Consider the following 17,482-nt stretch of genomic DNA (forward strand, 5'->3'; position numbering starts at 1 on the left):
AGCAGACCCCACCCTTCTCTGGGCATCGGTGAGGGGCTCCAGCTGGTGGAGAGTGGAGATGCCAAACAACCTGTCAGAGATAAGAGGAGGCGGACAAGGTATGCACAGCACCCACACCACTCTGGGGGGTTCATTGCTGAGTGGAAGCGTTAGAGACACAGGGGTCCCTTATACTTGATAAGACAGCATAGCACACAATGTTACACTTTGAACAATGCTCTCGACGTGGTTGAATGAGATCGCCGGACACTTTTGAAACATTTGGGAAAAGGTTCCGGCTGCTGTTATCAGGTCCTTCATATTGATACCTGCATTGAAACTGATAAACTGCACCACACTTAAAAGATTTTCCACTCCGGGATGCTGAATTAAACACCCACTGGGAATGTTAATAGTTTGTCTCTGCTGTGTTTGTTGTCTAATCACAAAAATAAGAACACTATAACCAGTTGACTTATGCAAAATTCACTAAAATGCCACCCATTTTTTGTATATAAATCTGTCTTTATTTCCATAGAACAGAAAATGTAGTTTGTTTTGCACAACTATTTATCACCACCTGGAGATGAAGGGTGAAACCAGAAACAAACCTTCAAAGAGAAGCAAATATCTCTGAACAATATTTTCTTGTTTCACAAGTTAACAACAAACTGTAATTTTACAAATCTAGAGTAATAAATACTATAACAAGAACAAGACTATAAAAAAACATCTCGGAACACACACATACTCACACACACACACAAATCAAATACACATCAAGGAATGATGAGGATTTCCTCTTTACATACTGATGGTTTGTTTTTGTTAGAGCACCTTCTTACATCACTGCATGTAAAACACCTGGGCAGAAACATGAATACTGATTTATTACACTACAATCAACCAATATCTCATCTTGCACAGTAAGTGCCAAAAATCTTTCTTTACAGTTAGCTAAAAGGAGGAAAGTCACGCAACCCAAATCTGCAGGGAAATGTATTTAACACAAGTGATTAATGGAGAAATGCTGTTTGGACCTGACAAGGAGTATTTAGATTCAAAATAAAGAGACCAAAAAATATATTTTAAAGAGTTTGTGCATCGACACTGTCACGTTTACAGCACTGTGGTTCTTTTATTTGCTGAGCAATCCTTGCATGTATCACCACTGGACTCATGAATAATTCCGAAACAAACAAAAATGGGCCAACACACACACGCACACATGACACATGCTGCGCTCCAGCTCTGACTGGTCAGCTGGGGATAAAAGAGAGGTGTGTGTTCATTGGCTGGTTCTCAGTGCAAGGAGAAAGCTGGTTGGTCAGCTGGGGGTGACTGAGAGGACAGCGGTGGCAGCTGTGTGAGGCTGAGTTGTGCATTTACCCAGAATGCAGTGGAAGTTGTTTACAGGTCCTTCAGCCTGTAGCATGGTCTAAACAAACTGTTTATTTCTATGGTGCAGTGCCCGCAGCTACTACTGGCTGTCTCATTGAAAATGCATTCATAGTATCCTTGAGCTGAGCTGACATAGGCTTTACGTACACATACACACACACACACACACACACACACACACACAGACACACAAACTCATGCCTTTTCTCCTTCACTGAGACTGAGCATTGAGCTGTGCTTTGCTCCACTAAAGGAAAAAAAAAGTCTCCCTCAGGCTGCTGTGAGAGCCGAGATTATTTTGGTCAGTAAATATTACTGCCTGTGTGACAGTGTGTCACAATTTACATCATTAACAATGAAGAATGTGGGATTCATTGAGCGGAAAACAGCCTAGTGCTGTTCATGGCCTGGCCTTAATAGGGCTCACAGTGCAGACCGTTGGATGAAACCAGTCTTTGGGTTATGTAAAGGTGATAAGGTAAAACTTTGATTGTGCTGCTCAGACTTTTTTTTGAAGCTTCATGGATGTCCAAGTCCAGTTTTTAACAATCCACTGCTCCATCCAGCACAGGGGAGCAACATGAGGAACAAATGAGACCTCTTCACACAGCACAAAAATCACACTTTTAACAATTATTTTACAAAGTTAAAATCATATTTTGTCCGTATATGGCGCAGTATATTTCAGAAGTGCAGAAAGAAGGGTCACTGAATTTGAGACGAGGAATCTCTGCCCACTAATCAGTCTGTCGGGTATGTCCTCTGGTTCAGTTAGGAGGCTGCACTCCATTCTGGGACGCCACACCTGATGTGTGTATGTGTCTCTAGGGTGTGGTAGAGAGGAGGAGACAGGTTTCGCGTGTAGCGAGGATACTCTCTGAGCGGAGAGCTCAGCTGCCTGCTTTGAATGTTTTGGGAGCTTTGGGATGGAGGTCCAGAGCTCTGGCTCTGATAGGGGTCGTGGGTGATGTGTTCTCCCAGCGGCGGAGAGTTCTGGTGGGCTATAGCGCTGAGTCGAGAACCCTGAGGGCTGGAGCTGTAAGGAGGATGAGGGGTGTAAGGTGGGTAGGGTTTCATGGGGGTCATGGCGGAGGGGAGCGGGCAGGTGTATGACCAGGATGTACAGTTGAGTTCATCCAGTCTGGGCTCGGACTGGCAAACATGCACGCCTGACGCTGCACCATGTCTGAGCTGTATGGGGAGTCAGTGAGTGGGATGTCGGAGAGACCAGGTGGAGGAGGAGGATAGGAGGAGGGGTGATAGTAAGACTCGCCCTCACTTGGAGAGCTACCGGTGAAGGGTTTCTTGTACGGGTGCTGGGGGTTTCCTGAAGAGCAGTTCTCCTCCACTAAAGAGAGAGAGACAGACAAAGACAAGATATTGTGTTTATTTTTTATTTAGCGTTAATGACAAGTAAGAACTGGGAAAGTTTCAGACGGAATTTTCAACTTCAAACATCAGACATTAAAAAAAAAACATTATGCCAGAGTTAAAGTGCATTTTTTTGCCAGAAAAAAAGGGTCACGTTTTATCCCAAAATGTGTCCAAATCACACTATATAAAAAACCTTCAAGTTTACTTATTCTTTGATCAAATAGTTTCTGATATAAATCATCATTTTACCAATGAAAGAAGACAGTATTTTATTTGGGCAAACTGATTATTTGGCTCCTTGAGTTTAGACTAATTAAGTTTACGTTTGGCTGAAAAAGGGTCATGTAGAAGACAAAGGTTTATACTTTCAAAGCAATAAGTTATTGAAAATATGTTTATTTGTTCTTGATGCATAGTGTTAACATACAGTAGCCTAGTATCAGTATTGCAATAATACATTTAAAACCTACCCAGTCCTATTAACTAAAAAGTATATAGGGTACCGGTATACTTATTATCAATGCAGACCATTCTGTAGTAGTAGCATATTCCAGATTTAAAAGGCCTTCGGCATTCTTCTCTAGCACAGTGCAGAATTGCACATCATACCGATTTTCTTTTAGCTGTTGATCAATATGTCTGAATTAACTGTGTAAATTACCAGACATGAGAACAACTTACTTATTCATTCATTCAGCTGTTGCACTAGTAAATCTGATGCTAATTACACACAGATTGCAAACACAGACGGAATGCCAGTAACAGCCCAGCAGTAACTGCATAACTAAGAAGATGCTCTGACTTGGATGTAACTTAACTGATTAACATCTTTAAAACCAAATAACTCAGTTACATTTTAACTCTCAGATTTTAACACTGAAAGTTGAGAGCTCAATCTTAAAACTTAAAATATTTGATGATAGCCAGCGGTAACAGAATGTATGTATATTTGCACTCAATGGGCAAAAAAAAGGGAAATCACAGGAATGGTCGTTTTACTTTCACATTTTGCAGGTAAACTGCAACAGAAACAAACTATGACATTCGCATATACTGTTTTAATTATAAAATAATAATAATTTTGGCACAAAATCACAAGTTGGCTAAATGACCAGTTTTAGGACACAATTACTGTCTCTATTACATAAGGTATTACAATAATTAAATGAAAAATAGATAAGTCATATCTGTACTCCTGTGTCAGGGAGTTAGCTGAGCATGTTTTTACAGCTTGAGATAGGCAATCATTTTCTTCTTACACAGTGTACTGAGGGCAGAGACACACAGCTTCCTCCTACCTTTCCTCTTGGTGCAGTGGTAGACTTGTGGCTGTCGGCCGTGCTGCAGGTGAGGATGAGGCAGCGCGTAGTGTGCAGGGGGAGCCCTCAGCAGCTCCTGAGGACTGCCGCTGCTCAAGCCGTTCTCACAACTGTAGGGGGATCCGACAGTTTCGGGGGACCCTCGCAGACCCCGACCCTCCCCGCTGAAGGGACTCGTGGTGGAGCAGGCTCTCTGACGGACAGTACTGCGAGGGACCACAGGGTAGTCCTTACTGAAACAGAGAGGTGGAGGTGGGTTGAGAATTACAGGAGAAGCAACTAAAACGACCTCTCCTGTCTCTGTACAGGTATTTCTGTTACATTTATTTCCGCCTGGTTGTATTGTGTGGGCTTTTTTCCCCTCCTTTTCCTTTCCTTTCAAGTCTACTTAGCTGTCCCCACCCTTTCAGCTCTGATCTCTCTCTGTACACACTGCCCTATTGGTGAACTCTGTGGTATGTAGGGGACAGCGGGCCACATCTCCCTGACCCTCGCTGAGACAGTGACACACACTCATGCACACACATGCTGGACACGCACACACACACACACACACACACACACACACGCATGCACACACACACACACACACAGTCCTGTTGTGAGATAATACGGCGTGCTAAAAATAAACATCCATCCGTGTGTCACTTCAGATAGACTCTCTTCTCCTCTGCTCTCCACCAACCACAGCAGCACAGTAACACAGGGGTAGCACTGCAGCATTTAATACTAACCTCTCTCCCTCCTCCTTTCTTTCTCCCCCTCCCCTCAGCAACATCCTCTCACATTGACTTATTAAAATATCTGAACCGCCTGCCAAAGTGCTTGAATGGAGATTAGTTTAATATGCAAACAGACACCATGTAGGGCCATCAGCTGATCCGTAGTGACAGTATCATAGACCAGCGGCAACGTGATATTATCTATCTATCAATGCAGGGACTGACGCCCGGTGTGTCATGTTTTTGCTGCACGCTCTGGTCTAGGTTTTAGGCTAAGATCAACCTTTAGGTGACAATGGCGCACACACACACACACACACACACACACACACACACACACACCTTAGACCATATGTACCCCATCATAACAATCCTCAGTGAGAAGAATGGATTGGATTATTATTATCCTATGAGTGCAGACAAACACATAGATGCTGGAAACACACACACACACACACACACACACGCACAATCGCAGGCATCAACAAAGCTGCACTCACCCTTGTAGCTTGGCCATGCGGTGCAGCTCATTGTCGTCGCTGCCCCTGAAGCCCTTAGCGAAAGGATTATTCTCTATCTTCAGCTGTGTAATCTGAGCACAAAACATAGAAAAGCTCAGAGACAAGCATTACACCACAAGAGGTGCAGACAAATACAGTTTTGTTCAAGTACAGACACACAAAGGCACTTTCAGTTTTTAAACCATTCTTTTCATTGCCTGAAACCGTTCACTATTAGTGAGAGGCCCTGCAGATGTTAGAAGCAGCGCCGCTGAAGCTGTGCACGGCCAACATTCCTCAGCTGCTGACATTTCTACCGGAGCGGACAGTGTCCTCGCCAGCTGACACAGAATAAACTGTTTACCCAAACAGTCACCAGGTTTAAGGATTTCAGACCAAAGCTTTTAGAGGTCCAAAGCGGCGCGCTTTGATGTTTAAGTCTTCAAACCTTTCTCAGTGATGTCATGGAGGGAAACTATTGCACAGGGTGTTCATCACATAGCAGCCAAGCGGACTGAAGATCTGACACGAGCTCGGGTCCAAACAAACTTTGAAGTGCCGATAATACTGATCCACCAAACTACTGGCTCAACTCTCCTATACACAAAGGTTGGAACTAATAGTGGGATTTCAATAGTACTTTTTATTGCATGTACGACTAAACCATAAAGATTAAGATTTTATTTTGCACATTCAATTACACATCTGTAATAGCTCAGAAAAAAGTTAATAATTTTCTAATTCTCAAAAGCAATTCAATGGTCATTTTGTCTACTACTACTTCTGCTACTTCTGCTAATAATAATAATACAATAAATTAGTAGTAGTTTAAAATACAAAATATGAATTGATTACATTACACTTAATTATTTATATAACCTTCATTAAAGACTTTTTGATCAAAAAGACAGTTACAACAATTACATTTAACAACTATTAACAATTATTACCAATAACTTTATACATAAAATTATGAATGACATTTTTTTTAAAACATTTTTTATGAACTAAAAACTGTATCTACTATTCTAAATAAATGAATGTGATTACATAATGGATTAAATACTTGTTTATACAATAAATAAAAGAACACCATATTGAAGCTGTAGATAAAAGTGTGCAAAATGTAGACCTCTGCTTTTTTAAGTGTTAACAAGGTATTTCTAAAAATGATAGGTGAAATGTATTTATTTGTTATTAATGTTTGGTTAAGAAATGTGATCCAATGACATATTTTAAAAAATTAACTAGCAAAACAACTTTAGCAATCTGTCTTGCTAAGAGAAGGGATCATCCAGGATCAAGGGAAAGAAACAGATCATTACAGACCAACACTCACTCTCACACATTCTCTCTCACACACACACACACACACACCACACACACACACACACACACACATACTCACACATATACACACAACTTATTTTTGGACATATTTACAAATACTGCGTAAGGGCCACATAAACAAAGAAGAATCTAAATTTACTTTCTGGGTACAAAATACAGACAGTAATACAAACAAAGAAAAAGTGTGTGTGTGTGTGTGTGTGTGTGTGTGTGTGTGTGTGTGTGTGTGTGTGGGAGAGACAGAAGTTTGTGTGTGGTCAGTGACCAAAGGCAAATCTTTTTACACTTATCTAAATAGTCACAAATATAACAGCAGATTTTTTTAATTTGCACACACAGGACTATGAGATTAATTACTAATAATATAATTATGAGGTAGCCTTTAGCCTTTAAAAAAAGCAGCAAGTAATGTCTAAATATCACTTTTGGTATTGTATTCCATTTTTTAAAACTTTGCAGTCACTGTATTAGGTTTACCCATAAAAGAGATTTAGGTGGGTTTTCCCAGTAGTTCCTGTATTAGAACAGTATCTTGGTGCTCTTGGTGTGTAAAGCGTACCTTGTGGTTCTGGTAGGACGTCACAGCGATGAATGCCGTCTCAGGGAAGACGTGGGTGCAGAAAGCCGTGTTTTTTGAGCCAAAGCCGTTGTTCTCGTCTGCCTTGACAATGTGGAGGCGAGGCTGGTATTTGTGCATGGAGTTGAGTATTATCTACACAGCGATAGAGGGGATTGAGGAGGTGAGATTGACAGACCTGTCATGTTTCCCACCAGCAGATCCTGGGACCTGGACTGGAGGCCAGTTGGAGCCTAAACCCAACTCGTGTCAAGGTACCCAGATTTCATGGAAGACATTCATCTTCATGACATATGTTTATATCAGTAAGAACAAACTGATCCCCCATCCAAGACAATTCATTTTGTTATAGCCTGGATTAAAAAATACACATATATTGATGTCATATTTTCTGCATGAATGTAACAACATTTTTTTTACTGATTCAGATGTGTAACACACAGGTAAATGATTTATGTTGATATTTGTTTTAGTTTTTATGATAATGCCAATCAAAAACCATGCATGGAACCAAGGATGTAGCCACCTTAAAACTAAATGATTAGTGAAACAAATTTGACACAGTTCATTTCTTTTTGTCCGTGCCCATTTCCTTTCAACCACACCTAAATAAAACATGACTATATTTTATATTCCACGTGGTGTGACATATTGGTAGGCCTACATTTTAAAATATAATTCGATTGAATCACTGATGATCAACCAGACTTATTCAAATGTTTTTGGTGAAATTAAGACTTACTTACTGGAATTTGTATGAGGTCACACTTGGTGACCACTTCAGCCCCAATCTTATTTCCCACGACACAGCAACTCCACAAGTGGTTTTATTAATTATTTATTTGATAACGGCCCTTTGTAGCCTATATGCGCACGCACGGGCGCGAGCACGTTTGTTTATCCAGGAGGGCTCAGTTTAATCGCAATGACGTGTCCACCGGTGACATGCATTGGCTAATGGGCTTAACAGTCATTAAAATAATTTCCTCTAAAACAACAAGCCTTAAAAGATGGTTTCTGCGCGCGCGCAAAAACAATCCGTGCTCACCTGCTCTCGCGCTGTAGCCTACAGCATACTCCCTCGTGAAATAGGTGTATCTAGACTCTGACTGTAAGTATTGGTAACTGGAGCCATACAGGCTGAGCATGGGGGGGACTGAGTCTCTCTGTTGAGTCTGGAGTGTGGCCGCTCTGGCCCTCGTGCTGATTGGCTACCGAGAGTGAACTACATGTGGCAACGCCTGCCTGCCTAGGACTTCTTCTTAAATCAAAAACATCACTCATGGTTGATTATTTAAAATGCATATTATGGCTTTTTGATATGACCAATATTCCATTGTTATTGCTAATTGTAGGCCTTTGTCTTTTGGTGTCGTTTTGTTAGGCCTAGCCTATATTAATATTTAAGTCTCACATTGCCAGACTAGGCCTTTATGGAATAAAAGTACAAGTCCAGCCATTCAAAGGGCAAACAAATATATATATCTATTTTTAAATCCAAGCAGACCAAGAACATGTTTCGTTGTTCTGAAGAAAGACACCACATTAGGTAAATGCTATTAAGAAGACAGACTCACATGTCCAAAGGGGTCCAGGTGGTTGTTGGTGAGTTTGAGCTTCTGAAAGGAGATGAGCTGGCGGCTCCAGTGAGCCCCGGTGGCGGGAGAGTCCGGATGGACGTAGAGCCTCCCGGGCATCGCGGGCTCAGCCTTCCCCGTTACCGACCTTTACAGCAGAGGAAATGCAGCGGATCAGAAAACGGGCAGACATTGACACTTATTGGGTCACAGCGGTTCGTCTGACCAGCCTCCTGCTCCGTCCGGCGCCCCGTGGCGCAGGAGACCTGCACTGCCGCCGGCTGCAGAATGCCTGGTGCTTTAATTAGACAATCAAAAAATGCACCTTGTTTAGTTAAAGTTTACACACATATCCACATCTGGGCCTTAGCTAAGTCACCCCGAATTAAGTCCTACAAAGTTGCTATAGCCTTTGTTAGGCTGTTTTGTGAAAGAGAGATGTTGTTAGGCGCATGCGAGAAAAACTTGCTGAAAAAAAGAAAAAGAAAAAAAAATGCAAGGACCAGAAACATCCAACAACATTTTAACTATCGAATCTGTTTCCGATTGGACTATTTTCTCGCACTCTGGTGAGTGTCTCATTATGTTTACATCTGACGTTTTATAGATCATACTAAATAATAAGTGTCTGATGTAATCAATAAAGCCAAACAATAAAGGCCTTTAATAAATATTACCATTGTGATTAAAAACGTCAACTGACTTGACCTTGAGCAAATTTGCCGCCTGTAAGGTGATGGGACCAATCACACACACCCACACAAAATTCTTTCAAAACTTTTCTCTTAAAGTTGCCTAAAGGCAGCACCGACGTATCTCTGTAAACACCGCTCGCCTCCATTACGCATTTGTATCACTGTGTTGATCCACAGTGTGCATCCTCCTGCTTCCGGCCCCTTACTTTGTGGAACCGAGTGTCTGATGCTCTGAAGAGGCAGAGCATTGACGGATCCCACTGTAGAGTCAGTGGTCTATTCGGATTCCCCCCCCCCCCCCCCCCCCCCCCAGCACAACAAACATAGAATGGAAGACTTTAATCCGGTCTGTGCGGTCTGTCCGCCCGGTGAACCCTTCATTTAACCGGCGGGCAGACACACAGGGAATTAGGCCATCCCAGTCTGCAAGAAAGACACGACCTTTAGAGGCATGGGAGGGAGTGCAGGGTAAAACCACAACTGTTTGATTTATTTTTACAGAGGTTTAAGGATGACGTTTCTAATGTTAAATCCATAGGGGGCCTAACAACGAAAAAGTAAGGACAACATTTTGGTGTAATTGTTTTTTCTCCAGAAGTAAAAAAAAAATATACTAATCTTTATTATTTATCTATTTAAAATAGTGGTGACTGTGTTATCGTTTAATTACTCTGTAAACGATGTTTACATGGTTACATAATGATAATCAATAGGGTCTATGGGAAAGCTGACCTGTTCATTGGGACACTGGGGATGGATGCTTTTTCGATTTTTTTTTTTTTGGTGGGGGAGGGGGGAGGGGGGGGGGGTAATCTAAGTTTGGATTTCGTCCATTACACGCGTATACATGTTGATATACGAACCATTTGTTGTCTGCAAATTTGTAGCGGTGGTCGTCCCCGGGCACAATGTCCATCAGGAGTATATACTTGGTTTTTGGGTTGAGTCCTGTAACCTTCACCTTGTAACTGGGGAACATCCTCCTACAAAGAGCACAGTCAGGAAAAATATAATGAATCCCTTTCAAATAAACACATGTTTAGATTCCGAAAAATACCTGAAGTTATAATAAAGAGCCAGTCTCCTCTGAGACAACGTCCCCGGAGGCCTGGCGACGCAGGCTACATGTTGGTCCCAGAAGTATTGAAACAGACATGCGGCTCATAAAAATCGATCTAGTTTGGCTAAATAAAAACTAATTTATAAATCAAATAATCCCAAAGTAAAACAAAATACATAAAACTATAATCAGCAGATGATTTATTCTTCCTCCTATGAGCGCTTACCTCCCAGCCTTGGTGATGATCATTTCTGTTCCCACTTCATCAAACTTTGTCCAAAGTTCCCTGTCGTGGAGGAAAACTTTGATTCCCTCCATCCCCTGCAACAAACATAGAAACAGTGCTCACAAACACTAAAGAGGAAGTCTTCTGGAAGGGAAATTAAAGCATTAGGCCTTAAGCATATACAGTATATATACTACCGGTCAAAAGTTTGGGGTCACTTACAAATTTCCATGCCACTCCATTATAGACATAATACCAGCTGATCTGAGTGGGGGCTGATCTTTAATGCAATATCTACATTGCCCATTATCAGCAACCATTCATCCAATGTTCCAGAGGCCACATTCTGTTTACTAATCTGATATCATTTTAAAAAACTAACTGAGAAAACACTGGAGAATCCTTTTGCAATTATGTAAGCACATAAAACTGCTGACGGAAATTTAGAAATTTCTAAGTGACCCCAAACTTTTGACCGGTAGTGTATATTTATATGGAGAGGTTTAATAAACCTAATCCACCGTAATTATACTCACAACAATTAATAAATAATGAGGTGAATATGTTTCTACAGTTCTGAGGTCCAGGATACGTCACACTCAGCTGAAATGACTAATCGATCATAAATATTTACATTGTGATCCACAGCACAGGCCGATACCTGCTGGCTGGACGCTGTCTGCGGGGAAACGGGGGAGCTTAAAGTGTAGCTGCCATGTTCCTGTTTGGTCTCTTTTGGGGAATCTATGCAGTCAGAGTCCGGACGCTCTGCAAGGCCGAACTGGTCCCCTCCGTTTGCCATGTCCCACTGACACGACACACACACACACACACACACACACACACACACACACACACACACACACACACACACACACACGGGTCATTTAATATAATTCAAGGCAAATTGAGGTCAGTCTCAACTTAATTCAGATCTGATTACAAAAAATAGCATATTTAGTAGCTATTATAGCCTATTAATGAGGAACTGATTTTGTTAAAAGATAGGCCTACACAGTCCAACTGAGTGCTGCCGCGAGGGACTAAACACAGAGATACATAAACACACGCTCAAGATTGTATTGCCATGATTTATTCCTCCACACGTAAAATACAACTAGTAATTTGTAGTTACCAGATGTATGCTGGTATTTGCTTTGTGTCGATATGTGCGTTAGTGCTGCGGTCAACAGAACGTGTTCACTCCCAGCCTCACCCCCCCTCTCTGTCAAAGCCCCAAAAACCCAGGTGAACAGGTGAAGCAAACAATCATGTGATCACTTCCGCTCAAATAAACACGCCCACCACCTAAAACATAAATAATAATAATAATAATAATAAAATAATAATAATAAAAAAATAATAATAATAATAAAAATAAGACCATAAGCAGTATACAGTATGTGGCTCCTACAGGCGGTTAACATTGGCCTCTAATAATAATAATATATACTTTATTAATCCCACAAGGGGAAATTACAATTTAAACTCTGTTGTTTTTACACACATTACACACAGGCCTGAATTACACACACATGCTCAGTAGCTACACATGCACTAATGGAGAGATGTCAGAGTGTGTGGGGGGGGGGGGGGGGGGGGGGGGGCTGCCCATGGAAAGGCGCCCTATGAGCACTTTGTTATTGTGGTGAAAACCCACAAACAACGTCTGGTCCTCTCTTTGCAAAATAGCGTATTGACTTACACTGTAATAATCTAATCACAGATGTCAACTTAAAATAAGATTAAAGGTACATGAACATTGTTATTGTTTTTTTAAATGGTGACATTGTTCATGCATATTTATTTGGTATTACCAATCCAGATGTCAGAGTGTAGGCTATTATTATACCTACAGTGGTAATATAACTTGCACTAATGTTCATATTTTGTATGTCAACTTTAATGCATGACAATAATTGGAGCTTGAAGTTCCACAGTGTGTTAAGAACTGAATTATGCCAAACTACAGCCGTGCTATTTAAAAATGGAAGCAGCTCTTAAAGTGCATATCACTGACATAAAATAAGCTAACCACCGTCTGTGTCCAAACGGTGTGTGTGTGTGTTTAGATGTGTGTTTAATTTCGGACGGTCTCTTCCCGAGGGCCTTTACCTCAAATGCACTACTCTGCTCTCCCTGCACAAGACACGCTCATCCTGCTCCTGCGCGCTCTGCAGCCTGCTCGTGTTTTCTTTTCTTTTTTCTTGCTTGGATTTCCAACAGATTATATTTAAAAAAATCAACTGTCCAAATGTCTGAGGTGTCGGTTCTCAAAAATCCAAAATGTTCTCGGTGCAGCTCCGAAATATCATCGGGTTGTTTCTGACTCCGTTGTCCGTCTCCAGCGCGCAGACCGCGGCTTGTCCGCTCCGCTGCCCCCCAGTCACCGCCAGCTGCAGAGCCCGAGATCCGCTCAAAACGGATGTAATCTCTTTTTCATAATATCGCTCCTATCCTGCATTGTCCTCGCGGACTCAGCGGCAGCCCTGATCTGAACCCAGCTCATCAGATCCTTCATTACAAATGGAGTCAAGTCCGCCTCAAACACTTTGCCCTCCCCCTTCTGCCTTCCCTGCGCTCCCATAGGTCTGCACAGTGCATCGGTGTCTGCAGCTCAAATCACGGCTGTGACACTGGCCAATCAGACCCACACACGCGCGCACGCGCACATTCATGCACAAACACGCACGCACACACACACACATACACACACAAACACATCCACACACACGCACACACATACACACACACACTCGGTTGAGGATTTTTTTTTTTTAAGCATTTTAATAAATGCTCACATTCTCAGTGAGAATTAATCCTTTACACAGCCTGCTCATTTGATTTTATACCATACAAAAATGGATTATTTATCTAACTGTCCTGATTAATCAGATACACTTGTTATTGTTAAAGTCAGAGAAAGTGGGAACATGTTAGTGTTTCTGCAAGCCTTCTGACATGGGTGTGAGATGAAGATGACTATCATTTTTTTTCTTCTATTCAGGTCAGTGCCCTGTAGACTTCTATTTAACGCAACTACAACACACCCAAATGTGATGAGGATTTGGTTCATGCATATCCTGAAATCCAAACCACAGGTTTACTCTAAAGACACACACATAATATCTGACTGTATTATGGAAACATGAGGCCTTATGTCAGCAGCAGAGCAGCAGAGCAGCAGCAGCGGGTTGACGCGAGCGCGCATCATTTTGATTGGATTACTGTAGATCCTGATAACCAGAGGCATCCAGAGTTTAAAGTTGAAGGGAGTCACTGCGAGGTCAACGTGCTGAATCTCTCGCTTACCCAACTCTACCGATTTTCTACAGCTTTGTACTCGCGTTTCTCCTGCACTCAATCCAGCCTAACCACAGTCTATATTTATTCAGAGTGTCTGTGGACAGATTTAAATAATAATAAATTCTGTGTCAAAAAGAAATGAATTATTATAGCCTGCGTTTTGCGCATTCTGCCTATCTTTTGTTTGAAAAATCATCCACTGCAGCTATTACCGTGTCCAATGTTTGTGTGTATGTGCGTGTGTGCGTGTGTTGTGTGTGTGTGTGTGTGTGTGTGTGTGTGTGTGTGTGTGTGCGTGTGTGTGCATGTCTGTGTGTGTGTGTGTGTGCGTGTGTATACGTGTGTGTGTGCGTGTGCGTGTGTGTGTGTGTGTGTGAGAGAGAGTGTGCCCATCAAGTTTTCGATATGCTCTGAAACCAATAAGCTTATCAATTTCTACAGAGACACGCGCAGACACACGCGGTGCCGATTGCCGTTTTTAAGAGGATGCAGCTCACACACGCCGTGTTTGAAAGTGAAAAGTGAAATTCAAAATACACGATTTATCTTGCTGTTCTTCTACTGATGACGAGGGTCTGATAATACAGTCGAATTTCAACAACAAGCAACAAATCTGGACTTTGCAGAAACGAATTATTATTATGACTAAATGCAACTAAAATAACAACGATGCTTTTAGTAGTCGATCAGACCAGAGCTTGACATGTTAGTGTGTTGCTGCCAGTTTTAGTATAAACAGTATTTTATATGTATGAATATATATATATATATATATATATATATATGGATTTGACACGGATTATATTTGTTCACAGTGGGGTTTGGTTTGAGCCCCTTCGTAACCAACAGGTCAATGATTTGACTTTGCAAGCATGAACAGAAATAAACAGACGTGGCGAATCAAAATGCAGACCTAAATATTGTTTTATATACAAAGAAAGACTACTTTGTACTAAAAACATGTGATTACATGGTGAAGCAAATTAAACAAATCCAAGATGAATTCTTTTTAAATTCCTTTGATTGATCTTTTCTTGACTCTGAAGTTACATCCAGTGGAAAATGTTGACTCATATTAGCTCCTACGTTGTTATTTTATTATTATTATTATATTTATGATTATTATTATTACTATGATTATTATTATTATTACTACTATAACTATTATTTATTATTATTATTATTAATGATAATAATAATAATATTTAACAGACCAAAGACGTTGCCACAGGGTAGTTACTGTATACTGTAAAATAGATATAATAAAGTATGTTTATTTAATCTAAAAACAACAAGTTAGTCAAATAGATGGTAACACGCTGTTCCCACTTTTTAGTCCAAATGAGTGATTTGGTTAAAAGTCACTCGTCTGTTCATCGCGCCTTTAACCACAGAGTGGGACAGACACGTTGCTATAGTAATCTGGTAATTTATTTTGAAAACCAAAATGTTGTCGCGTGTTCTTGAAAGATCATATACAATATTTCCAAAAAGTTCTGACACTTCGTCCGTTGCATGTTGCAATTACACGATCGAGTAACATAATGACATTAATATTGATAACAAAATATTATAAATAATAAAATAGCCTGTACTCCTGACCTGATACATTCTGTCGTTGTAGCCTACTTCCAAACGCGCATTTTTAATTTGGCAATCCAAAACACAAATTCATCAATGTTGTGGCCAGGCTGTAAAACGTTTCGAATTTGTCCCAAATCTATTCTGCTTAATAATAATAACACAATATATTGACAAAAATGACTAACTACATAAGTTTTGAAACGACAGTTTTAGCAACGATTCAGCTATACAACGCTGTATTATGCTAAACAATCAAAAACAAAGTGTTAATAAATCATACAAACTTAGAGTTAAAATGATATCTTCCACAAAACCTTCATCATGTTTATGTATCAAAAACCTGGTCTTACATTTTTCATAATGTTTATAGCTGATTTGATGGAATCAAAGGTGATGGAATTAAATGGAAATATCTTTAAACATATACATGTATGATATATATTTTTCATAAAGGCCTGTATAAATCCCCTTTCCAAGATTAAATAATTATTATAATAAACAACAATAAACATTTTTACTGTAGCATCCTAATCATAACTGTGTATTTTTTTCCCAACTGGCCATTGCTTTTTGGATCACAACTTTTTATATTGACTTAAATCCATCTGTTGGTTGGTCTACGCCAAAGAAAAGTGAGAGGTGAAGGTTTCAATATTACCTGAAATGAGGTGGTGGTGGTGGCTGGACTGCTCATTATTGTCCCATCCTGGCTTCAGCTGACTGGATCCTCTGTTCTCTGTCTGGAAGGAAGTGGTGACGGGGTCCCAGACCTCCTGCACTCAGCAGGTCTGTCTCACACACCTCCAGCTCGGCCAGAGCGAGTGTGTGTGTGCGTGTGTGTGTGGCATTAGAGGGCAAGGTCAACCCATTTCTCTGCAAACAATCACATCACACAGGGCAAAATACATTCCAACCCCCCCTCAACCTCCAGTTTGTAAGGTGGTCTGATGTGGGAACAGAAGAGGGTGGGGGTTTGGCAGCGGTCCAGACGGGGCCTCCAAGTCCAGATGAAGGAAAACCTGTTCCACATTAATATGACTTCATAATACACATGGTAGGGAGACTCTGCTTTCTGCACAGGCTTGGTTAAATGTTGCACCCTTCTTTAAAGTCAGTGTAATCTGTAAATGTGCTTTCAGATCAGATCACTTGGTGGTTTATTGGCAAGTGAAGAGGTTTAGATATCATACATCAGCAGTCAATGTTACTCAGAGACCTCTGGAGACCCAACCTACGAAACAAAACAAACCTCAATCGTTAGTCATTACCTCTGTTAGTTTACACTTGGAATTAATAGTCATTGGCTCAAGTGTTGTGACCATGTACTGTAGGATGTCACTTACGGCTTATGAGCTGTACAACTGCAATATTCTACTAAACATTCAACACACTGATCAAATCCATTCACATGTAATTGTAGCTTATTGACATGCATGGGTGAACTCTCCAGAGACCTTGAAAAACTCTTTAAAAAGTGACTCAATCACCATTATGACTCCAACTAAAATGCTTTTTGTTCAGAAAATTCTTTCTCCCATGTTTCATAAATAGCCAGTGTCTAGCTGTAGCGTCCATTGTACTTTCATTGATAGACAGACAGATAGATAGATAGATAGATAGACGATAGATGATAGATAGATAGATAGATAGATAGATAGATAGATAAAATAGATCGATAGATAGATAGATAGATAGATAGATAGATAGATGTAGTAGAAGATGATAGATAGATGGGTGGATAGATGGATGGATGGATGGATGATGGATGATGGATGATGGATGGATGGATGGATGGATGGATGGATTAGATTA

At 40.8% G+C, this 17,482-nt stretch overlaps 1 protein-coding gene across 1 annotated transcript; it reads right to left on the reverse strand.

The window, feature by feature from the left end:
• Positions 1-630: 630 nt before the first annotated feature.
• tbx5b (T-box transcription factor 5b) lies at positions 631-13,340 on the reverse strand. The gene is given in 10 exon segments (XM_032516392.1): positions 631-2,534; positions 2,537-2,728; positions 4,053-4,306; positions 5,296-5,387; positions 7,205-7,357; positions 8,800-8,947; positions 10,358-10,477; positions 10,781-10,875; positions 11,415-11,588; positions 12,896-13,340. Coding segments are annotated over 9 exon segments (1,605 nt in total). The 5' UTR covers positions 11,583-11,588; positions 12,896-13,340; the 3' UTR covers positions 631-2,151.
• Between the last annotated feature and the right edge of the window lie 4,142 nt (positions 13,341-17,482).

The sequence above is a fragment of the Etheostoma spectabile genome, chromosome 5 (genome assembly GCF_008692095.1).
Source record: "Etheostoma spectabile isolate EspeVRDwgs_2016 chromosome 5, UIUC_Espe_1.0, whole genome shotgun sequence".
Lineage (NCBI taxonomy): Eukaryota > Metazoa > Chordata > Actinopteri > Perciformes > Percidae > Etheostoma > Etheostoma spectabile.